Source organism: Patella vulgata, chromosome 7 (assembly GCF_932274485.2).
Source record: "Patella vulgata chromosome 7, xgPatVulg1.2, whole genome shotgun sequence".
Taxonomy (NCBI): Eukaryota; Metazoa; Mollusca; class Gastropoda; family Patellidae; genus Patella; species Patella vulgata.
The window spans coordinates 2,540,273-2,567,169 of NC_065885.2; the positions used below are offsets into that span (position 1 = coordinate 2,540,273).

Sequence of the window (26,897 nt, forward strand, 5' to 3'; positions counted from 1 at the left end):
AGGGCTTTGGTTGTATTGGGGAGGGGCAGCTTGAGCAGGGCTTTGGTTGTATTGGGGAGGGGCAGCTTGAGCACCTGCAGGAGCTGCATTAGGCACTGGTGCTCCATGTGCTGGTGGTTGGTAAGGGGGTGGAGGTTTAGGTACAATTCCTCTCCTCTTCATATATCGCGTAACTTGATCTGGTATTTCTGCTAAAACTTCTTTCGCTAGATATCCTTTACTCATCTGTAGATTATTACCATATTTACCACCAATAAACTCACGGAACGGCACAAACTACAATACAAAATACATTAGGATCTGTATATTATTGCCGTATTTACCACCAATGAACTCACGGAACGGCACAAACTACAATACAAAATACATTGTAAAATTCTACTTGAAAATAGTGTTAAATTATTATAAATGTGTGTCAGCTGTGGCAAGAAATGATTCCTTTGGCAAACAAAGAAGAATCAGGGTGACAAATAGTCGATAAGGATTCCAAAATAGCCTTAGACCAGAGGTAGTATATTTATATTGCAGCTATAATAGGAACTGTCAGCGGACATCTTCCGATCAGAGACAGTTCCTAAAGGAACTACATATAAACATCAGAATTTACAGATTACCTCTGGACCTTGCCTAGTACCATTCAACAGATCTCTGTTTTTCTGTTTTCACATAGAACCTAGTTTTTAGCAGTCAAGTAATGCCTTATCATCTTACTTGACCGTTTGTTAATCGCCATTATCAAATCCGCCACTAGAGAGCTTTTCAAAGCCTAATCTTTAATTTGGTATTCGGTTTCAAAATTATTTACATGTTTTACTAGTAAAAATATCAAGGGTCAACTTTTTGACAAGTAATACAAAAATGAACCAAGTCAAACCAGGTACCAAGTCAAACCAGAGAGAGAGAGAGAGAGAGAAATTGGGTTTAAGGTCCACTTGACACAAACTAGGTCATTTCGGGACTAACATATGGTTTTAATTTTTTATTTCAATAATTCGCTTGCTCAAAGAGGTCTTTAGCAGTGGGAGGAAACCGGAGGACTCGGAGAAAACCCACAAGGTTGGACAGGCGCAAGTCAAACCAGGTACCAAGTTAAACTGTGATACTGGGCTTGACAAATCCTAAAGATACTTCTTCAACCACACTGGGATATTAGTCAAAACTGTTGTGCCTTAATCGCTTGATGACCTTGATCCAATTTAGTAAAACAACCCACCTGTACTATGTCTTGTTCAGCATATTTTCCGTTGTAACCTAATCTTTTATTATCAGAATCTAATTCATCCATAGCTTTAAAAAAATATATATAAAAAAAATAATACATTTCTATTCACTGTGCTTTAAAAAATTGTTATTATTATTATTCACTGTGTTTGTTAGGCTTGTTTTGCAGTTATAATGTCTTGTGGAGCCACAGTGGATAAGTGGGTATAACGTTAGCTTGCTAGATTGGAGGTCGCGTGTTCGACCCCTGCATTGGCTGAGAAAGTTCAGTGGGATTTTCCAGCGTGGTTTTCCCTTGTCAGTGGTGCAGGATGGAGGGCATGACAAAGACAGCTCTCTAGTCGTTCAGATGAGCCGAAAAATCGAGGTTCTTTGATACATTGGGGTGCACATAAAAGATCCCTTGAATAAGAGTGGGCCACAGTGCCGCTGCTTAGGCAAAATATCCCTCATAGCACACTGTATGGCGTATGCCCGTCTTTATTAGCCCAGTATAGAGCAGAAAAGTAGGACGTTAAACCCCATTTCATTTCATTTATAATATTTTGTTTATCAAAGAATCGATTTCCAGCATCATGGCTCTCCTCACTTACATACCGTGGGTGTAAAGTATCAAAGATGAAATACTGAATTCATTGAAACTATCTGCATACTGATCAAAGCTAACTAAAACTTTCATAATTATTGCATATTATTAGGTTGTATTCATGGAAAGTTTATAAAATATTAATAATTATGAATAACATTTTTGTTTCAAATATGCATTCAAGTATTTAAAGATACATTATGGGAGATTAGATAAAGGGCTGGCAGTTTTCACTATAATAGTTAATAGATAATGTAATAGATAATGTAATAGATAATGTAAAGGGAATTTGCTGAAAATTTCAGTCAAATTGATCCACTCTGAACCAAGAATTTAGCGATTCAATTTTGGCCTAGCCTCGATCATCATTACTAAAGTCAGTACAGTAAAAAAAACATAGTCTTGATTATCCATTTTTTGATTTAATTTTCAGTGAGCGTTGTGCAGCAGATATGAATCTAATCCAGTAAATATCGTAGGCTAGCGATGCCATCGATAGTTGATTATGGTCTGGGTAAGTTAATTAATATCTAATTAATCATTTAGATAACATTTCAGGCCTATAGAAAGATGTGTAATTTGCAGATTTAGCTCTTGCATAATGTATGTTTAAATAAAGTCTTCATAATTTGTTTATAAAGGAATGACTTTCCACACCATTCACTGGCTTCTGAGAGGAAAAAAGACAACTAATTGAAACTTTGACAATATTTGTTTACCTTCAAAATCAGCATTTCCAACACCAACAATAATTATAGACATAGGAAGACTTGATGCCTAAAAAAAGCAAAATAAAATAACATTTTTGACAATTAAAGGAGAAATCTGGCCATTGCATTTTTTTAAAATACCATGTGCTATAATAACAATCTTGGTGAATAGATTTTGGACCAATCAGTTTAGATTGCACATGGTTTTAAATTTCAAAATTTTGCTTGCCTGACAATTTTAACTCATTTTGTGCACTTTAGAGTAGGAAGATTGTTTTCCAAATGGATGCCAATCTTTAGCATTATCCCAAATATTTTAAAGTGTTTAATGTCCACTCAACACAAATTAGGTAATTTTGGGACTAACATATAATTCAAATTTATTTCAATAATTTGCTTGCTTGCTGTTTTTATTTTAGCAGTGGGAGGAACCGGAGGAATTTGAGAAAACCTACAAAGTTGGACAAGGAACTTTCCCTTTAAGTAAAATAGATAAAAGATAAGATTACCTCTACAATAGATTTCACAGTTTGTGGCATGTCTGTTATAACACCATCAGTTATTATCAACAACACAAAATAACTTGATCCATCTCGTATTGGTGCAGCAAATCTGAAATATAAACATGTAACAATCTAATATACTTTTTTATTCTTTCAGTGGCTTTGCAAGGGAGCTTACATTGGTGAACTCCGACTGAATCAATCTTAGCACAGCTTAATTATACATCGATTGAACTGATCATTTCAATGTTTATTGAACTGATCATTTCATTGGCTAATGTTTATTGAACTGATCATTTCATTGGCTAATGTTTATTGAGAGTGTTTGTATTAATATAATATATTACTACACTGATATATTGATATACTGTAAAACATGAAATTATTGCGAGCATGAAATTATTGCAAAAATTGCGAGCGAGGCCCTCTCGCAATAATTTCATGTTCGCAATAATTTTGTGAAAATTCGTTGAAATGTCGGCCATATTGAATTATCCCCCCCTTCATTACTCTTCACAAGAAAGAGTCCCAATAAGTACCAATATCGCCATTTTGAAAGTAATAAAAATGTCGCATGCCATGTGTTTTATAGTCGCTCGTCAGCTTGGAGTTAATCAAGGGATTTAATTTAACAATAATTATTTAAAAATTGAGTTTGATAACAGGTATTTAATTTTCTTTGATCTGTTGAATACAGACTCAAAGCCATAATCCTCAATAGTTGTTTATTTACTGTTACTAATGATCACCAATCAACCGATGTTTTGAAGAGCCGACTGTCACCTCAAAATGACAAAATTTCATGTCGCAATAATTTTTTCCCCACTATAGAAATTCGCAATAATTTTATGTCGCAATTATGTTTCACCACCCCAACTCGCAATAATTTCATGTCGCAATAATTTCATGTTTTACAGTATTATGACAAACAAAAGAAACAATAGAGTGATTGCTTTGCATGCTAGAACTGATAACCGAGTGGTTACTAATGATAAAATACTTAGCCAATGTAATCAATTTTATATTTTTTCTAATGAGCCCGGAGCAGACTGATAAATGAAATGGGGTTTAACGTCCTACTGTTCTGCACCGAACTGGGCTAATGAAGATGGGCATACACCATACAGTGTGCTATAGGGGAAATTTTGCCCGGACAGCAGCACTACAGCCTACTCTTATATCGAATTCCAACTGCCAAGGGATCTTTTACGTGCACGGAATGTGTACACAGGACTTCGGTTTTTCATCCCACCATGTGAAGATATAACTAACCTTGCCACATGATTTATAACTGGGGAGAAGTTAGTTGGTCCGTATAATTCCACTTGTGGAAGACAATTATGATACACTTGTAAAATACCATCTACACCGCTACAGTACGGATTGTTAGGGTTGAAATTCTGCAAATAAAAAATATCTAAACATTTGTATATTACAGATAAATATTTATACTTTCTAATATATCACTGATAAATATTCAAATATTATACTTTATGGTGAATAACTTTGACATTTCATGGGGGCCGGGTCTGTGTAATAAATCATAGGGGAGGGGTGGGGGGGAGATAATAGATGGTTAGGGTAGGAGGAGGAGGGGGTGAACATCATGGTGGCGGCTTGACACATCATGGGGGCTGGGTCTGTATAATAAATTATAGCAGAGAGGGAGGGAGGGGATAATTCACGTTGATGGTAGGAGGAGGGGGAGGTATACATCATGGTGTAGGCTTGACATATCATCATGGGGTATGGCATAAATTCGTCAATAATCCTAAACCCTTGTTTGGGTAAACAAACAATTAAATTATTCAAAAATCTGACTTACCACAGCGAATTCATGATGAACTTTACCATCCGGTAATCTGGCACCAAATCCTAAAACTGGAAATAATTTATCACTGAAAAACAAGATATAAATGATATTACCATTACACTGTAACAAAGGTTAGACGTCGGCAATATCAATCAAGGGACAGAATCACCAAACACAATCAACCAGTCTTTGAGATCGGCATTTGGTTTTCCCCTAATACGGTTGTTATCCATTTTTGCCCAATGATAGTTATATTGTTTCCATGTTCGATCCCTGTATTGGCAGAGAAAGTTCATCAGGATTTTCCGATGTGGTTTCCCCTTGTCAGTGGTGCAGAACGGAGGGCCTGACAAGGAGAGTTGTCTAATCGTTCAGATAGGACGAAAAACCAAGGTCCCGTGTATACATTAGCATGCACGTAAAAGATCCCTTGACAGTTGGAATTCGATGTAAGAGTAGGCTATAGTGCCGCTGCCTGGGCAAAATTTCCCTCATAGCACACTTGCTCAATCCCATTCGTTTATGAATACAATACTGTTTAGGTAAATCTAAATATATAAATTATAAATAAAATACTGTTTAAATATATAAATTATAAATAAAATACTGTTTAAATCGAAATATATAAATTCTCAATAATCACCTGTCATAATCTTGTACAATTTCCCCGACTGCTTGTATAGCAGCAGCATATTGATTGGGTTGTTGTGGATTTATAAAATGTAATGACGATGGCTGCCGTGGATGACCATTAGATGCTGTAAAATCTATAGCCACTGTAAAATTCATCTGCATCCTGAAGAAATATAGAAATGGATTGGAATTGAAAGGAATTAACACAGTATTTTTCTTATTTCTAAAGTTGAAATGAAATGAAATGAAACGAAACTACCGTTCTGCTCCAGCTGGGCTAATGAAGAAATGAAATTAAATGAAACAAAAGGGAATTAAACATCCTATGTTTTGCTCCGACAGGGCTAATGAAGGCAGGCATATACCATACAGTGTGCTATGAGGGAAATTTTGCCCGGGCAGTGTCGCTACAGCCTACTTTTCATCTAATTCCAACTGTCAAGGGAACTTTTACGTGCACGCCAATGTGTAGATGGGACCTCAGTATTTCGTCCCATCTGAATAACTTGACACTGTTTTTTGTCAGGTTCTCTGTCCTACACCAATGACAAGTGGGGATCACACTGAAAAAGTCTGAGGAACTTTCTCAGCAAACATTTGGATCAAATTAAGTGAATCAGCGCGTTACTCATTCAGCCACTATCACAACCTATTTCTAAAGTTACATGCCCAATGAGCGGAAGAAGAAATGTAAAATTAGTGCCAATAAATTCCATGCTAGACAGTCAAGACCAACAAATGCAGCTCAAATGAGAACCAAGCCTGGAAATAAGACACCTGTCACAGACAGGTACAAACAAAGACATTATCCAAATACAGATATTGTCAGGTGAAAATACAGATATTTTCAGGTGAAAATACAGACATTGTCAGGTGAAAATACAGACATTGTCAGGCACAGTTAATCTGGTGACTGTTGATATGGCAATGCATTTACAGAGAATACCCAAGCCTAGAAGTAAGACACCTGTCACAGACATTGACAGACACAAATTGAGGCTTTGTCAAGTACATTTCATTGGATGTATGTCTTGTATTCAAATTTGTCTTTTTATTAGTGCTTTAATAATACATGTTCCATACAAAATCAATGTCAATCCCAGAGATAAGTTTGCATTCTGCTTATGTCTGGTAAAACTCGCCGGCCATTTTCAATGTCACATGATGTATCCTTCCATCAGTCACTTCACAAAGATCCAAGATGGCGGTTCAAACTCTTTAGCAATTTCACATATTTAGCTAAATCACTGATATTGTGCCATAAAAATAGTTCTCAGTTAATGATCACATTGGCTGTTTTCGAAAGAACTTTTGATGTCAAGATGTGGAAAATGTTCCAAGGAGGATTAATATGTAACTCATGCAATCAATTGATGCCTAATTGTTGAGAAATCGTTACCATTTCATTTTAACAAATCCTGCCAATCAGTAGCCACTGGGGGCAGAGCTTAAGAACTGATTTCATGCTGATTAATGGCCGGTGAGTTTTACCAGAGATAAACGAAGGGTAAAGATATCTCTGGAATTGAGATTGATATGAAATGTCAGGTATTTATATTACAGGGGCCTGTTTCATGAAATTTTAACTAAGATAAAATCCAAATTTTAGTAATTTGATTAGACAATATTAAATTGATTTTAGTCCTTAGCCAATCAAAATTGAAGTATCTACTAAAATTTGGATTTTATCTTTAGTTAAGATTTCGTGAAACAGGCCACAGGAACTAGTACTGTTGTTTCCAGACTTGAGAGATGTATATCTACTCACCCTCGTTTGATATAGTCTAAGAAGATGTATAACTACTCACCTTCCCTTGATATAGTCTAAGAAGATGTATAACTACTCACCCTCCCTTGATATAGTCTAAGAAGGAATACACTGGAGTAACTTTTGAACTAATCAGGTGAACCTGAAAATATAAACACGACAATCATCAGTAACTTGATGTCTTAACAAATAAAAGTTATAGGGAGTCGCAGTAGTTGTGTAATTAGTGTACCTGAGAGTCCAGTGTTCGGCAGGGATCAAGTTTAGTTCCTATCTGTCAGTGGGTCTGTGTGGCTGATGAGGAATGTTTGTCTAGTTATTTGGATGATATAAAGACCTAAGTCCCCTTTTCTACTACTGACAGCAACATTTTCGTCTTCTCATTGTTAAATGCCAACTATCAAGTGGGAGGAAACCGGAGGACCCAGAGAAAACCCATGAGGTTGGACAGGCGATCCTACTCCTTGTCACGTACAACCGGGGATTCGAAACCACGCCAGTTGACTCAATGACAGGCCTTATGATACAGTGTTAACCATTCGGCCATCCAACCCCCCTACAGAATTTTGGACCATCCAAACAACTAGATTCTTCTCAATTTTATTTCAATAATTCGCTTGCACGTAGAGGTTTTTAGCAGTGGAAGGAAACTGGAGGACCCGGAGAAAACCCACAAGTTTGGACAGGGGATCCTACTCCTGGGCACATACAAGCAAGTAGTCAACACCATGCCAACTGACCCAATGACAGACATAATGATATCATGCGCGCGCGTTAAACCAGTAGACCCCCCCCGCACCCTCGGTTATTCAAGTGTACATGTATATGCACTATTTATTTAATATTAGAAAACACTTTGGGATTGCCACAGCTAATATAAATTGGACATTCAGATTAAGTATAAAACGGCTATTTTGTGATTTTTTGTTGTCCACAGTAATGTTAGACACTGAAGGACTTACCTGTCCGGAATCCTGGTAACTTTTCTTTTTGGCTTTTTTTTTGGTATTTACAACCTAAAATAAAAATATTTCCAATAATTAGTATTCATTAATTATTTGTAATAAATTAGTATTCATCAAAAATTAGTATTTAATATTAATTAGTATTCATTAGTAGATTTATGATGGTAAGTAGCCTTATTTCAGTAGTTTAGACGAATATTGCATTTCAAAACTCACTTGATAAACATTATGTGTCCCTGGACCTTTTTCTAATTCTCGTACATTGGATATAAATTCTCCAATAATCTCATGCCTGAAATATATGAAAAAACAAAACAATCATCCATTGGTCTTTGAAAGCTACATGGAGAATCACTTATTCTTTAAGGTAGTGGCTATAAAATCACACTAATACAAACCCTAAACATTTAAACCCTGAACTTAAAAAAAAACTTTTTTTTTTTCAATTGTCATTAATGTTTTAGATGTTAATGCATTTGCTTAAGAATAACAAATTCAAATACTCACGATCCATTACTATTCCAATCATAGCATTCTACTTTCACCGATCTACAAATCAATAATCAAAATTACAATAAAAGTCAAATGAGACAAACTGCTGACTGTGATTCAAAGAATTTTGAATCTCTCGTAAACTACTATATTGTGAAAGTTAAATTTCTAAAAGGAATATCAATCCACAAATGGTTCAATTCCGTTCAGTATTTACACAGATGAATTGAAATCTTCAGCAGATGAAATAACAAAACAAACACCCATCTAGAAATTTTAGATGGTGCTCCTTTGAATCCAAGCCGTTGACTATGATTTCATTATTAATTAGAGAGAGAGCAATGGGGTTTAACGTCCACTCGACACAAACTAGGTCATTTTGGGATCAACATATGGTTCAATTTTATTTAAAAAAATTTGCTTGTGCGTAGGGGTCTTTAGCAGTGGGAGGGAACCGGAGGAGCCAGCGAAAACCCACAAGGTTGGACAGGCGACCCAACTCCTTGTCACATACAACCGGGGAATCGAAACCACGCCAGCTGACTCAATGACAGACCTTATGATACAGCTCGCACGCTCCAACCATTATTAATTAGAATTATATATATATATATATCTGAAAATATTAGCATAACTGTAAAGCTTCACTACTTTGAAAAGATAAAAGGTATGCGGACACAAACTTTTAAAGTAGTGTTTCCCTCATCCCCTCCTTCCCCCTAACACAAAGATTATCAATTTGTAATTAGTTATTACCAACTTACACTGCACTGCCCTCCCTCCCCACCCACCAAAACACACAAAACAAAAATTATCAATTTGTAATTAGTTAGTACCAACCTACACTTCACTGCCCTCTCTCTCCCCTCCTTCCCACCCCCAACATAAAGATTATCAATTTGTAATTAGTTACTAACCTGTCTTTATCACCATTACATAAGGCTTGTAGTGAAACACAAAATGGTCGCCAAGTTGGATTCAAATTATTCTTTACTACTTCCGTTTTGTGACAAATAGTAAAACTTAAAACAAATGACATCTTCATTTTAACAAATTATAAATCAAACAATTTCATAGGTTCAAAAACTTATCAAACCATGTATAGAAAGGACTAACAGTAGGACGTTAAACCCCATTTCATTTCATAGCAAGGGCTAAAATAGGTCAAGTGACCCCTCAAAGATGGATTAGGAGCCATGGTGGCTCAGTGAGTAAGACTTTGGCTCGCTAACCATGTTTGCTTATCATGTTGCTCGAGAAAGTTCCTTAAGGTTTTCTGGCCTGGTTCCACCACGTAAAAGAACTCTTTCTTGTTGGAATTTGATATAAGAATAGGCCGAAGCGCAGCTGTCTGGGCAAAATAGCACACTGTATGGCATAAGCCCGTAATTATTTGCTCAGTCAGCTCATTTCATTTCTAACATGGACTAACGAAATGATGTACGTGTTCACGTGGAGATTCTACACGAACCCTGAGTCATACGTTCTTCCTGAAACATGCTCCCTTTCTGTATGTGAGAGAGAAATGGGGTTTAACGTTCACTAGGCACAGACTAGGTCATTTTGGGGTTAACATATGGTTCAATTTTATTTCAATAATTCGCCTGCGCGTAGGGGTCTTTAGCAGTGGGAGGAAACCGGAGGACCCGGAGAAAACCTATGAGGTTGGACAGACAACCCTACTCCTTGTCACGTACAGCTGGGGATTCGAAACCACATCAGTTGACTCAGTGACAGGCCTCATGATACAGCGCGCACATGCTAACCATTCGGCCATCTACCCCCCCCCCCCCACGTTGATGGACATTAACCCCCCCTTAGACCATCCAACCCCCCTGTAAAATCATTTAGTTATAAACCTAAATACCTTTGATCTTCATTTGCTCTGTAAAAAACTAAAAACGGGTCAGATTTTCCAAAGAAATCCTTTTTATCTAGATTGGTTGCTTTAAACTGCATGGTGATTTCATCCTGAAAGACATAAATCAGAAGAAATTATTATATATACAATTAAACATACATTATACAGAGGTAAATCTGTCTATTGCAGGTCTCTCTTTAGGCCTGAAATGTTATATAAATTAGTATACATTAATTAACTTATCCAGACCATAATCAACTCTCGATGCCATCGCTAGCCTGTGATATTTAGCGGATGGGAATACGTTTTTTTAAAAAGATAATAAACATGAAAATGGATATTCGTATTTACACAGTGATTTGCATTCTTAATACTTGATGGTGGACTGTTCCACAGTTTAGGAGCAGCAACAGAAAAGCTTCTGTCTCCACATTTCAATATATATGATCATAGCAATACACTTCAATTATTAATTATTTCATCTCCAACTGCATACCTAGGTAATTTGTTCTTAATAAAAAGTTATTGATATTCACGTGTGTAACAATATATCTCAATTAAAAATTAATTTTCATTAAATAAATACAGTCTTACCTTGTTTGTACTGACCTCTTCAACTCGTACTGGAAAATATAAACATACAAATATATTAACGGCTATAAACTGAATTTATACTAATTTGTGACTGTCGTTTGTTTGTCTGTCTATCTGTCTATTCAGGGTTGGAAGCACCAGGTTATCCGCTATAAGTTATAAAAATTCTAAACTTTGAGCGGAATATGTGAGGCATGTGAGATAAAATAGCCAATTCCATGTCAAGATACTGTAAAACATTTTAACAGAAATAAAATTAAATCCATCGGTAATTACCAGGAAGTGCATCATGAGCCAAATTTTCCCCCAAGACAGATGCAGTACGGTCAACTCTTACTTCATTTTTCAACTGTCAGGGGATCTTTAAGGTGTGGCCAATTGCAGACAACAGGACCCTCTTTTCTTGCCAGGGGGGAGAGAGAGAAATGGGGTTTAGTAATCAAGACTTTGTTTATTATTGTGACAACATTAGTAATCACAGTCCAGGCTAAGCTATAATTGTATCGACAACAGGGGATCACGTGGCTAAGTGGGTAAGACGCTGGCTCGCTAGCCTGGAGGTCGGGTGTTCGATCCCTGCATTGGCCGAGAAAGTTCATCCAGATTTTCAGGCGTGGTTTCCCCTTGTCAGTGATGCAGGATGGAGGGCCTGACAAGGAGAGCTGTCTAGTTGTTCGGATGGGACGAAAAACCGAGGTCCCGTGTACATATTGGCGTGCACGTAAAAGATCCCTTGGCAGTTGGAATTCGATATAAGAGTAGGCCGTAGCGCCGCTCCCCAGGCAAAATTTCCCTCATAGCACACTGTATGGCGTATGCCCATCTTCATTACCCCAGTTTAGGAGCAGAACAGTAGGACGTTAAACCCCATTTCATTTCATTTCATTTGTATCGACAACAGGTTGGCTAAGAGTGAAGTAATTTGACTGAAATTTTCAATTCTCTTTTCATTATCTATGTTTCAACTATTATAGTGAGAACTGTCAGCTCTTTATCTAATCTCCCATAATGTCACTTTAACTTAATACAAATATCAATTTAAAGGATCCACAATGAGAATCTTTAGAAATTTGGCCGATGGTGGAAGCAGGAAATGACACTGTTCATTGGAGGTGTTCACACATACTAACAAGTTCTTTTACTTTTGAAAATAATTAAAAACAAAATAAAGTCTTGATACTTACTGCTGATGGTTCCAAAATTCCCATGACCTTTACCCCTAAAACGAAAGGAAAAGGAAACACCATGAAAAAACAAACCGGAACTTCAATTTTGCCGGGTAGAGTGGGGTTGTATTTGAAGGATCAAATGATTTAGAGCTCACTCACCTTTATTAGAAGCTCTGTTAAAATATGTCTTACAATGAAATGAAATGAAATGGGGTTTAACGTCCTACTGTTCTGCTCCTAACCTGGGCTAATGAAGACGGGTATACGCCATACAGTGTGCTATGAGGGAAATTTTGCCCGGACAACAGCGCTACAGCCTACTCTTATATCGAATTCCAAATGCCATGGGATATTTTACGTGCATGGCAATGTGTACACAGGACATCGGTTTTTCATCCTATCCGAATAACTAGACAGCTGTCCTTGTCAGGCCCTTCGTCCAGCATCACTGACAAGGCCGAACCACGCTGGAAAATCTGATTGAACTTTCTCAGCGAGCCAGCGTCTTACCCACTTAGCGTGTCTTATAGGTGGGAGGAAAAAGGAAATCAGATAGAGTGTATTAACGTCCTACTGTTCTAGTCAAATTCTACATTGTTTTAAAACAATATTCATTTTGATTTGAAAACAGAGAGATTGAGAGAAATCGGGTTTAACATCCACTAATGACAAGTTAAAATCCGACTCGAAAATTGTGCATTTTTTTCTCGGCCAAATCACTGAGCATGAACCATACTCATTAGGTCATTTCGTGAATAACATATGGTTCAATTTAATTTCAATAATTCGTTTGTGCACAGGGGTCTTTAGCCGTGGGAGAAAACCGGAGACAACCCACAAGGTTGGACAGGCGACCCTACTCCTTGTCACGTACAACCGGGGAATCGAAACCACACCAGTTGACTCAATGACAGATCTTATGATACAATGTGCACATGCTAACCATTCGGCCATCCCCCCCCCCATTTGAAAACAAGCCGAAACTTATGAATGTATTTGAAAGTTTAAATAAATTCACCTCTATGTTCACTTTGGTATTTAAATGATATTCTATATTATTAATTTTGGTGCATTTTCAAATGTGCTTTACAAAACATAAATTATTACAAAGCAGTATCACAGACAAAGAAAAATATAATCATAAATTAATTATTAAGCAACAAATTATGAAGATATTATAAATAAAGGTATAAAACAAGACAACAGAAGTCAGTCAAATAAAAGATTACTGAGAGATTAACACAAATTCAGTATAAGCTAAAGACTTCTTTAAATAAAAAAGCTTTGAAAGATTTTTTTCAAAACAGCAAGAGACAAACAGCATTTCTGATAGAAAATCAAAGCTTATTCCATGCAATTGGTGCTCCTGCTGCAATAAAAGTCCTATCACCAATTGTTTTGAGTCTTGATCGTTTAGAACATAAAATTAATGCATCGGAGGAGGAACGAAGTGTTCGGGACGATGTATATAATTCAAGTAAATCTCGTAAGTAAAGAGGTGCAAGGCCATTAAGACATTTAAAAAGTAAAAGAATGATTTTATATTGAATTCTAAAATAAATAGGTAGCCAGTGTAACTCAACTACTGCTCTTTAAACTTTGATCTGGTGAAAAGCCTTGCTGCACTATTTTGTACGATTTGTAGTTTATTAATTAAAACATGTGGGATTCCTGCTAAAAGTGAGTTGTAATTATCTAATCTTGATGTTACTATAAGGGAGTTTACAACAGTTTTAATGGCATCAATAGTAAGGGTTGACCTAATTCTACTAATGTTTCTTAGATGGTAATATACAGAGTTGACAGATATTGTTAATTTAAGCATTCATGAACATATAATCGTCAAAAAGTACACCAATATTTCGAGCGGATTCAACCAAACAGACAGTATGGGAACCAATTTGTATCAGCCCCTGTTCAAGGAGTAGACTAAAGTCTTCAAGAAACAATTGTTCATGCTACTTTAACTGGGGGTCTGTATATTGTTATTAACCTGTGTTTACTCCGACTGACAGATAAAATACAGTCAATGTATTCAAATGAGGATAGTTTCATGTTTTTCTGGACAGAGACTTTAATACTGCCTTTGTAAATTAGAGCTACGCCGCCACCCCTAGTATGGGGGTTTATGTTCTTTATATGATATCCTTTCGGAACAAGATCAGAGATAGTATGATCGTCACTGTCAATACCAAGCCAAGTTTCGGTAATAGCAAGAGCATCAACTTTTGATTCACAAATTAAGTCATTTATTTCAGTTGCTTTGTTGTTAACCGATCGCATATTCAGGAGAGAGATGAAATTTTTTAATTTTAGCATCATTATCAATCTTTGGTACACGAAGATTGTTGTGATTGACAGTACGGTCGTTTGGTTTACAGACGATTCTAGTTGTTGTATGGACAGGGATTCGATTTCAAAGCTTAGCCTGACGCCTTTCCCCCCGCAGAACAGCCCCGTTTCGTGCATTTAACTAGACTCATTATAGCATTTTTTTTAGAAAGCTCAATTTATTTTCGGAGAAAATGTTACTTAAAGATACATTAGTTAAGAGTTTAATAAAGAGTTGGTCATTCTTGCTATAATAATTCAAAAATAGATGATATAAAAAGAAAATATTGAAAATTTCATTCAAATTACTTCAATCTCAGCCAAGTTATCATTGTTTGTAGTTTTGACAAGATGTGTGCACAGTGGTAACCAGGGCACTGATATAATCGGGACTTAGCCTCGCTTTCCCATTTTTAAATTAAATTTTTAAATGGCGAACCGTTTCAATTTAGTTAAAATCTCGAGGATCCGATGCCATCGAGAGTCGATTATGGTCTTGTTTTGTTAATAAATGTCCAATTAATAGTTTATATAACATTTCAGGCCTAAAGAAAGACCTGCAATAGACAGATTTAGATCTTGCATATAATGTATGTTTAAAGAAAATTGTATCAAGAAGTCTCTGGACTACTTCAGCGACATTACTGATTGGTAACCACTGACACAGTCATTGTCACACCTGAATGATCACTATTAAAAATCCGTAGACACACAAATCTTGCAAAAATTTCGCAAATTTCACACAAAAAGTTAAAAAAATTACCTCCCACAATGTGTCGACAGTAGTCCTAAAATGTCCATACAAAAAATGGCACATCAAAATTGTATATAAATAACATAAAAATCCAAAAATTCACACAGGTAAACACGAGCAGCATATCACGATCAGCTTCACTTTTATTATATGTTTCTTTATTCATGGACGGAGACAAAAAAAGATCAAAATCTATCAGATCTAATTGACACTGAATGTTGTATACAGAAATAATGGATACCACAAAAAAAAACCCCAGTGAACTTAGGTGTACTGACTAAATCCACATTGTGCTGACAAAATTAAATGGGGTTTAACATCCTACTCCGACTGGGTTAATGAAGACGGGCATACAACATAGAGTGTGCTATGAGGGAATTTTGCCCAGATAGCGCGGCTATGGCCTACTCTTATACTGAATTCCAACTGCTAAGGGATCTTTTATGTGCATGTACCCTCAGTTCTGCACTACTGACAAGGGGAAGCCACACTGGAAAATCCCTATTAACTTTCTCGGCCACTACAGGGAGCGAACCCACAACTTTCAGGCTAGCGCGCCAGTGTCTTACTCACTTAGCCACCGTTACAGCCACATTACAGCAAGACCCTCATGTATCATACACAAGCCACATTACAGCAAGACCTTTATATATCATACACAAGCCACATTACAGTAAGACCCCCATACATCATACACAAGCTACATTACAGTAAGACCCCCATACATCATACACATTACAGTAAGACCCTCCGCCCCCATACATCATACACAGGCCACGTTACAGTAAGACCCTCATACATCATACACAAGCTACGATACAGTAAGACCCTCATACATCATACACAAGCTACATTACAGTAAGACCCCCATACATCATACACAAGCTACATTACAGTAAGACCCCCATACATCATACACAAGCTACATTACAGTAAGACCCCCAAACATCATACACATACCACATTACAGTAAGACCCCCATATATTATACTTCCAAGGATATGTGCCAAGCTCCCCCCCCCCCCCACACACACACACCACACTACACCCAAGCCTCCCTTAGGGACCACGAATGATACATTGAAACCAGGCTCGATTATACAGAAGATGACGACTAATCTGTAACAGGTTACTACTTGGCAACATGCAAGGAACTTGGGAGTTTACACGAATGATACATTGGAACCAGGCTCGATTATACAGAAGATGACGACTAATCTGTAACAGGTTACTACTTGGCAACATGCAAGGAACTTGGGAGTTTACACATGCAAATATACGTATAGCTTTATTCAAAATGCATAACTCCATTCACTTTTTCAAAATTATTATTGTATTTTTAGCACCTATCCCACATATATATAACAATATTTATATGTTTTGACCATTCAGTCGTTTAAAATGAAATTAAACGAGGTTTGACATCCTCCTTTTCTGCACCAATGAGGCCATTGAAGTTATATTTATAGCACGGCTTTCGTGAGTTAACAGGTTTAACCAGAGGCCAAAGGCCGAGGGGTTAAACCTGTTAATGAATGAAGCGTGCTATAAATGACTTAACATTGACACCTGCTCAACATGCTTGTTGTTATTGCACAGAAAACCCACCCCACTTCTCTATATGATTTCTACTAAAACTAGTGTAAACCAACAAAAGTGTGCAATAACATTGAACATGTCTAGTTATTGCACGGCTAAGCTCCACCCAATCTACTAGAGGGAAAACAATCTGCTTATTCAACGAAAAGAACAAAGGAAGATTTCCCATCCATGTTACAAGATAGGCGTACTCCATGCAGTGTGATATGAGGGACATTTTGACTTACTCTTCACCAAAAGCCAACTGTGTTTTTGTCCTATCCGATTAACTAGATGCTTTTACTTGCATGACTCTCCCCCCTCCTGCAATACTGACAAGAGGTAGACGAGGATTGATACTTCCGATATTTCTTAGACAACTCCAAAATGAAGCTCAGAAGCTCCAGATTAGTGAGGCTGGTTCTAATTTTTACTCTCAAAATGGTCGCCATTTATCATTACCTTTTAGATAATCCCTATCCTTATATAAATACACAAATATCACCTTACTTTAAGGGTTTGTTCATACATCCTTGGGCACTGACTAATTCTCCTAGAGAAGCTTCGTAGATTCCAAGGTAATCCTGTCAAAATAAATATAAATATTCAAAAAATGGGTGAAAAAAACAAACTTACTTTAAAGGTTTTTCAACTCTTCCGCCAGAAGAATTTACTACTTCTCCAAGACTAATGTCTAAACAGCCGAGAAAATCCTGCAAAATATTTGGATGGTTCTTACTTAAAGATAATGTAAAATGGACTGGATGTTAACGTCTCGTCAGTGCTGTGAGAAGGGGGGGGGGGGTACTGGTGGTGGTGGATGGCTGACTGAATGCATGAATGCATGATTATAAAGTCTGTCATTGAGTCAACTATTGTAGGTTGGATACCCCTCGTGTACTTGACAGAGTCGCCTGTCCAACCTTGTGGGTTTTAATCAGGTCCTTCAGCTTACTTCCACAGCTATAGAACCCTACATGCAAGAGAATTATGGAAAATCATTTGAACCATGTGTTAGTCCCGAAATGACCTAGTTTGTGTTGAGTTGTCGTTAAATCCATTTCCTATCTCTCTAATGTCTTGTCAACACTAGCAAGAACGATCAGGGCCCTTATTCACGAAAACTTAAACTAAGATACAAGCGAAATTTTAAGAAATACTGCAATTCGATTGGCTGACCAGTAAAATCAATTTGCATATATCCAATGAAGTTGCAGTATTTCTTAAAATTTTGGTTGTAACTTAGTTTAAGTTTTCGTGAATAAGGGCCCAGCTTTCTATCTAAGTCTTTTATAATACAACTTTAATTCAGCAACTTACATGATCATCCAGTCTCACACTATGTGAATCTACATCATACCTGAAAAAAAAGTCATGATAACAAAGAATAAATATCTAGAATTACTATGCCACTTACACAAATGAAATGAAATGGGGTTTAACGTCCTACTGTTCTACTCCGACAGACATACACCATACATTGAGCTATAAGGAAAATTTTGCCTGTGGCCTATTCTTATATCGAATCCCAACTGCAAAGTGATCTTTTACCTCAGATTTTTGTCCTATCCAAATGACTAGACTGCTGTCCATGTTAGGTTTTGCATTATGCACCACTGACAAGGGGAAATCAAGCCGTAAATCCAGATGAATGCCACTTACAAAAACTTATTTTTATTTTAATAATACACAGTGGAAGGAAACTGGAGAAGCAAGGGATCAAGCTCATGCTTTTACACTGATTGACAGACCGAATAAATGTGTGTGGTAGATATGAAATTAAATAGCGTTTATCATCCTACTTTTCTGTACCGAAATGAAAGAGAGAGAGAATTGGGGTTTCACGTCCACTCAACTCAAACTAGGTCATTTCGTGACTAACATATGGTTCAATTTTATTTCAATAATTCGCTTGTGCGTAGGGGTCTTTAGCAGAGGGTGGAAACTGGAGGACCTAGAGAAAACCCACGAGGTTGGACAGACGACCTTACTCTTTGTCACTTACAACCAGGGAATCAAAACCATGCCAGCTGACTCAATGACAGACCTTATGATATAGCGCACATATGCTAACCATTTGGCCATCCAACCCCACCAAGATTGAGTGAACCAAAATACTAACACCTTCCAAACTGAATTCAATCAATAGGAAACTTTAAATTTTCTCCTTGTTTTGTATATAAATCAGATAAAGTTTTGTATTTTTAAAATTACTTACAGTTCAAATCTCAATAACTGTCTTTCTTCAAAAAAATATTGCACAATAAATTTTTTAACAAAATCAGGATTTAATGTGTCTTTTATTTGTTCTGTTCTTCCAACCTACAAAAAAAAAATATTCATTATTATCCCAATCTATTTTGCAGAAGAATTAGAATTTACAGCAAAAATGGGTACAAACCTCCCGATCATTTAGTAATTTCATAATCTTTGAGTGGCATTTAGCGATTGAACACATTAAAAAACACAAGAGAGAGAGACATGGGGTTTAACGTCCACTCAGCACAAACTAGGTCATTTTGGGACTAACATGATTCAATTTTATTTCAATAATTCGCTTGCATGTAGGGGTCTTCGATCAGCAGTGGAAGGAAACCTGTGGACTGGGAGAAAACCCACCTCCCTACTCCTTGTCATGACAACCGGGGAATCGAAACCACACCAGTTAAATTAATGACACCCTCCCATTCTGTAAAGTAAAACCAGAACGAAGATTCAAAATTATAAAAATTTAAAAAAACACAGAAATTACCTCTCTGTACGATTGTGATCTAAAATCTCTCATCTTTAAAACACACAATGGATCCGATTTAGAAAATGTGTCCATATCTCGTAAATTTCTGAAAAATAACCCAAAACAAATAAAAACATGAATTGCCAGTCAAAAAAAGCGGAATAGTATAAACTCTGAAACCGAAAGTGGTAGTGTGAAACAATCAGGAACATGTTAATCCCCAATTCCAATTGCCCTTACACCCAAAGCTTCAACATCGGGGCAGCTCGAGTGTAGCTGTCAACCTCGAACATACAAAAAAAACACCAATTATTATATATACTATTATTTGTGACTGTCGTTTGTCTGTCTGTTTGTCCTTACACCCAAAGCTTCAACATCGGGGCAGCTCGAGTGTAGCTGTCAACCTCGAACATACAAAAAAAACACCAATTATTATATATACTATTATTTGTGACTGTCGTTTGTCTGTCTGTTTGTCTGTCTGTTCGGGGTTGGCGGCTACACTAGGTCTGCCCAGAGTCTGAAATTTGGGGTATAGGGGTAGCTCGGACCGGGGAGTAACATTGGCCAGGTGGCGTTAGTCTACCACTTTCGGTGTCGGGGTTATGACTCCCGAGCGAAGCCGGGCATTCTTCTAGTATGAGATAAAATGGGCAAGGTGACCAGATATCCCTATTTGAATAAAGGGGCATTATGGAAGATTAGTTAAAGAGCTGACAGTTCTTGCTATAACAGTTACAAAATAGATAATGTAAAGGGAATATGCTGAAAATTTCAGTCAAATTGCTCCACTCTGAAGCTAGATATTAGCAATTGAATTTTAGGCCTAGCCTTGATCATCATTAATAAAGTCGGTATGATAAAAAAACATACTCTCGATTATTTTTACGTTAAATTATTCATCACAAAATGTATTCAAATCCAGTAAATATTGCAGGCTTGCGATGGGATCGAGAGTTGATTATGATCTGGATATGTTAATTAATTTCTATTTTAATCATTTAGATATGTTTCAGGCCTAAAGAAAGACCCGCAATAGGTAGATTTAGCTCTTGTATAATGTATGTTTAAAAAGCTTTCTACTGTACCGGATCAATGACAAAATATGAACTTTGGCATCCCCAATTTTTTCCCTTTTGTTGTATGTATAATTTTGTTATACATGTATGTATAATTTTAATGTTACCTGCAGGATACACTGATTTCAACCTGTGTTACAGGCACACTCGCCCGTCCTGGATCAAACGAATTCATCTTCTAATTCAATATCTTTCTTTTTCTTTATAAAACTCAGAAACTGAAAAAAAAAACCCCAGATTTAATCACATTTATATTCAAATTTGAAAAATCTTTTAATTCTGTTTATTCTGAAAAGTAAGTTTAATATTTAAATTTGAAAAAAAATATGCTTTACAGACATCATGAGTATCACAATGGTACCATGTTTTTTGTGTATTGAGTCAATAAAATTGATGGCAATGGGATCCTGGGCATAGGCGTACGTGGAAATTTTTTACTGGGGGGGGGGGGGCGGTGGTGGTTGGTGCCCCAAAAATGTAGTTAGGTTTTTAGTATGTTACATAATAATCATAATATCTCTTTTGCGATGAATAAGTTCTTAATTTCTAAATCATCAATAAAAGAGAACTAAATTTTATTTACTTGTAATATACACAACTAAAAACAGTTGTTTAGGTAACTGTAATTTGTCGCTTACTGTACTCCAAACAATAGAGGGTTCAAGTCTTAAGATTTCTATTTAATTGCCTAACTATAGACACTCTGAATTTAAATTCGCTGTTAAATTGGACGCATTCAAGAACACAATATTTTTTTATACAACTTTTACAAAGTACAATTGTGTGCCCAAATTTTCCCAGCATTTGGTGCCCAAAATGGGGGGGCGGCTGCCCCCCCAGCTCGTACGCCAATGATCCTGGGATCATTTTACCCTGATCTGATGGTGAGTGCTAAATGATAAGACCAGCTCAATTTTTCGTCATAGGTCACGAGATATAAACAGGGCTAGCACTAATCCCAACCCTAACCCTAACCTGCATGCTTACCCTAACCCTAACTTACAATCTCGCCAACAAATACTGGATTCCCTTTAAAACATCCATGGAGCGCACAGAGGACAAAAATGAGAAGGTGTCACTATTTGTCAATCTGACGATTAGGGCTGACTACTTGAGTGACGTCAAGGGTTGGACGCATACATTGTCTGACCTCTGTTCATTAGGAAGCGCTTGATGTTGATTAACATGATCGTGAGTGGACACGGGGAAAAATATAAAGACTTAATAAACATACAACAGATTCCGAGACTAAACAGCAGAAAAAGAAGTGGACAGGGGTAATCCCAGAATTTACTTAGGATTCGATATTTATTGTAAATGGACAGCGATTAAAGACAACATCCTCTTTAATATGCCAAGAATTTTTCTTCGACTCTGCAGCCTTGACTAGTTTCCCCGACCGCCAAGTCACATGACACAAACATGGCTTCTTTAAATAGCTTGTTTATAGCTTGGGTATGTCCTCTCCAATACAATGTTTTGCCAGGGATTTGAAGCAAAGTTTTGATTAATTAGTTTGAATATGTTTTCAGCCCAAGTATATCATCAAATCACAAAATTTGTACATGGGAAGGCATCGTTAAATGTTCAAAACACAAAGTCAGTGGATGGTAACTTCAATGATGAATTAAGTACATGTATGTTCACAACGCCCTTGAAAATAGCTCTTCCTATACAACTATTCAATCAAATAGTCAATGCTAAGGCCAAACCTGTTGAATTTTCATTTCTTCCTAGTCTTAACAAATAAATAGCCACTTAAATCATATGAAAGATTTTTTGTTTAAAATTTCAAAACTTATAAATTTTGGAACTAAAAGCTTTTGAACAGCATAATCAAGTACTTTTGGTTTTTAAATTAGTCTCTTTCTAGAAGAAATAGAAGCAGAATTTTAACTGGTGATCCAGAACAACAGAAAATCATATTGTTATGGCCTGTATATATTTTGTACCGTTAGAACTATTTGATAAGGCCAACTTCAAGTTTGGTCAAAGGTCACAAGATGTAAACAGGGCTAGTGCTAATCCCAATCCTAACCCTAACCCTGGACCTAGCCCTAATGCTTACCCTTACCCTAACTTACAATCTCGCCAACAATCACGTGCCCTAACCTTATTTACATAGAGCAGCGACCTTAACGAAAATTGAGCTGGTCTTAACAAAAAGGTTTAGCCCTTTTGTACATATTTGCTTTGCAAGGATATCATGATCTTGCATAATAAATGTCACTTGACTGATTCATAGTCCTGTTTATCATGTCTTTTTTTTCCTTATTTTTATTTTTCATGATTACTTCTTTTTATTATGTCCGTGTTACTATAGTAACACTTATAATAGAAACTTTATTTTTTAATTGAGGCAATTTAAATTTATTCAGTTTGTAAACAACTATAGTCTTCCATAAACCCCTCTTACAAAACATAATGCATGTACATATAATATTTAAGGGAAGAATACAAACTTTTATAAATAAAACAAGATGAAAACATAATGCATGTACATGAAATATTTATGGGAAGAATACAAACTTCTATAAATAAAACAAGATGAAAAGCAATTTAAAGGAAGAAGCTTTGGTTAATTAATAATAATAATTTCATTAATAATATGAGCACATGATGAAAACAAAACTAAAAAAAAAAAAAAAAACAGCAAAGAAATGAAACGGAGTTTAACATCCTACTTTTCTGAATTGACTATAGATTAATCAAAACAGATATATCTACAGTGTGTTATGAGGGATATTTTGTCCTTTAATGCATTCCTACTGTCAAGGGTTCTTTAACGTGCACAAAAGACCTTTGGTTTTCCATCCAATCACACTGTCCTTGTTAGACCCTCCGCCCTGCACTACTGACAAGGGGAAACTACACTGGCATAACTTTTTTTGGCCAACACCGGGATCAAACCCATACCTCCTGGTTAGCGAGCCAGTGCTTTTTCCACTGTGCCACCACAGCCAAAAAACAAAAACAGTATGATAGCAATTTAATAACATGGTTTCTTTACTTCTTAGATTCAATGGGTTTTTAGTTTAAACTTAAAAATTTCAACATTTTTACATCAAGGTTGATTCTTCCTCACAAGACATGCAGAATAATGAGAAGCCAATCTGTTTTACACAGGTATTGTGAAAGGCTTAAAGATTCATTATGGGAGATAAGATAAAGCGATGGCAGTTATCGCTATAATAGTTAAAAACTAGTTAGTGTAAAGGTAATTTGCTGGAAATTTCAGTCAAATTGATCCACTATGAGCTGAGAAAGAAGCGGGTGAAATTTTTGCATAGTCTCGGTCATCATTACTAAAATCATTAATATAAACAGCATAGTCTCGATTATCCACTTTTTCTGATTTAATTATCAGTGGCCGTTAGCGGCATATAGGAATCTAATCCAGCTAACATCGAAGGCTAGCCTTGACATCGAGAGTTTATTATGGTCTGGATAAGTTAATTAATGTCTAATTGATAATTTAGATAACATTTCAAGCCTAAAGAAAGACTTGTAATAAGCAGATTTTGCTCTTGCATAATGCATGTTTAACTAATACCTGTATTTTATCAAAAATGACATCAAAACACGGTTCGTGTGCATTGTTTACAGAAAGTCTTAAGACGTTGCTGCGTTAACTGGTCCGGGCAGAATGGTGCCTTTTACTCATATCATATACTCATTTACACTAAATAGGAAATATTTGTCTAGATATACTTCAAACACCTTTATTTATTTTTATAATACTTCAAAAAGATGTTTTAGTATTTAATTTGAAGATGGAAAAAAGTTAATATCGTAAGCTCATTGTCATCCCTATCAGTGATCCTTAGTCACTGCTGATCAGGGGGAGAGCATGCTCAATAATCGGTGTAGACTGGAATAACCAGACGCTAGATGTTGCCATTCAATTAAGACTTATGGCATATTTCGTCGAACATAACTGATTTGAAATTAGAGTAAACGGAAACGACCGAATGTAAATCAATTTATGTACATTCATATTACATTATTATATGCGTTGCGACCCATTTGTGTCAATTTCTAGGTCGCAAATATAAGGGATTTAACTCCTTAAATGATTGTCCCTTGGACAAGCCCCCAGAATCCCATTTTGACTCACTATACTAACAGCTCTCCCACCGCCCACTCCACTCGACACATCCACTAGGAATTGCTGGAATAACATATGGTTCAATTTAATTTCAATGCAATAATTTCACTTGTATTACGGGTCTTCAGCTGTGGAAGAAATGGGAGGACCCTGTGAAACCCAAGAGGTTGGACAGGCAACCCTACATATTGTCCTGTACAAGCGGGGAATCAAAACCACGCCACTTAATTGACTCAATTATGACAGAACTGATCATGGTCACGGTCCGTCACACTCACACAAATGCAATTTGTATGTCAGATTTATCTGCTTATGCTTTATATGTATAAATTTTGGGGCTCCTTTTGTATTTGTATTTATATTGTTCTTTTTACAATACTCATGTATTTGTGTAATTCTGTATTGTTATTGTATAATTCAAAGGGACAATAACACTCTTGCTGGCTTGACAGCTCCAGAAAATAAAAAATAGCCTTATTCTAAGTACTAGATGTGTTGGTGTCTTACCTGTTGTGTATATTATCCATTAAATCCTACATGTATTTTACTTGTCCAAAGGGTTCAAAAATATTTTTAAATCCAAGTCACATTTGAAAAGCTTTACGTCAGGCTTTTCAAATCATTTTGTTGAATTTTTCCAACTTTTTAAATTAGGTGTGTTAAAGTTACAATTTCATATTTCTAAGAAAGTCAAAACATAATTATTTCTATGTGTTTTGCTCAATAGGTTGTCAACTCACTATTATACGATCATAGGTAATCTTCCTCACACTTAAAAATCTTCACACCGGAAATAATAACACAATTACCTCCCTTGTTTTCCTATTCCCCACCATGGAATAGCTATCTTCAAACTAGATAACAAACCTTAATCTCTCAACCCTCCGTGTTTCGTGATAAGACATGAGGCCATTACCTTCAACGTAGCACATGCGGGAGCGATTCGCACCCGGCATTTGTAAACAAAATTGACAATATTTTTAATAAAAACAACGATTGATTATTGTTATTTATAATATTTCTGCCAGACCCAACTACAATTAAGCATAAAATCCTACCTGAAACAGGAACAAATCGTCGTTTTTATAATCGAGGCTTTAAGCCGTTACTAAGACCGCCATCTTTTTAAACGATACGCTGTCATCATGAAGGCGGGGCTAAATATAAGGCTTTTATAACAGCCAATCAAAAGGGCAATCTAAAGCACTGTAACGATGAATGGATTTCGATGGCGGTAAACGTCAGACAAAAACTACGCTTCATTAATTTAAACGTGAATATTTAGAGTTAGGCGACAGTTGTGCCACTACAATGGCCTCTGTAACGTTTGAATTTGAAGTTGAAAATGATATTTATGCCAATTTCTCAACTGGCAATAGTGAATTATAGGATTAAGGGTTATTTTTTTAACAAGGCAGGACTGTTTATAGATACATGTACCATTTATTTTAGGGCTTTATTTTAATACATTTTAAAAATATTACTTAAAAATATGAAATTGTAATTTTCAGATGAAATTTGTATCATCAATTAATTGGAATATTGTAAAATAATACAATTTGTTGACCAGTATAAAGATTGGGACATATTATTCAGTTACAACAAGAGTGGAACTGGTATTGAGCCTTTAATGACAGGCACAAAAAACAAAAAAATGAATAACAATTAACAAATAGTGTGAACCTGAACATGAACAGTCACATTAAAATAATATTCATAATTCTATATTTACCACTTAGACTTACCAATATCCAACAGGTTATGTGCAGATTATTTCAAAACATCTTGCTATATGTCACTACTAAACTTACAAAATATCGTATATTAGTCCTATTGCGTAAATCCTCCAGAATATTATTTCTGTACTTTTCCCACTGTCACTGAATGACGTCTTTACTCGTTCCCACTTTCTATTTAATTTGGTCTAAGGGGGGTAACTCTATTTACTGGAACAGGGATGAGAATGATAATTTTGTCCCAAAAAATGAGATTATC

General features: G+C 36.2%; 1 protein-coding gene across 1 annotated transcript; it reads right to left on the reverse strand.

Annotated features, from left to right (window-relative positions):
• Window positions 1-276: 276 nt before the first annotated feature.
• On the reverse strand, window positions 277-26,796 carry LOC126828131 (copine-8). Its single transcript, XM_050557712.2, has 21 exons — window positions 26,648-26,796; window positions 20,902-21,012; window positions 19,731-19,818; window positions 19,197-19,300; window positions 18,299-18,338; window positions 17,615-17,691; window positions 12,331-12,365; window positions 11,147-11,175; window positions 10,559-10,662; window positions 9,609-9,713; window positions 8,707-8,748; window positions 8,416-8,491; window positions 8,197-8,250; window positions 7,315-7,376; window positions 5,477-5,629; window positions 4,846-4,918; window positions 4,293-4,420; window positions 3,027-3,129; window positions 2,527-2,584; window positions 1,214-1,287; window positions 277-351 (listed from the first exon to the last, which is right to left on the reverse strand). The coding sequence occupies exons 2-21, from the start codon at window positions 20,967-20,969 to the stop codon at window positions 277-279; spliced, it is 1,548 nt and encodes a 515-aa protein (XP_050413669.1). The 5' UTR covers window positions 20,970-21,012; window positions 26,648-26,796.
• Between the last annotated feature and the right edge of the window lie 101 nt (window positions 26,797-26,897).

Coding starts and splice junctions, on each gene's coding strand:
- LOC126828131 (XM_050557712.2), bottom strand. CDS start 20,969: ATGAATTCGTTTGATCCAGGACGGGCGAGTGTGCCTGTAACACAGGTT. Junction 19,301..19,730: donor GATCACAATCGTACAGAGAG/GTAATTTCTGTG, acceptor TTTTTTTTGTAG/GTTGGAAGAACAGAACAAAT. Junction 8,251..8,415: donor GGACACATAATGTTTATCAA/GTGAGTTTTGAA, acceptor TTTTTATTTTAG/GTTGTAAATACCAAAAAAAA.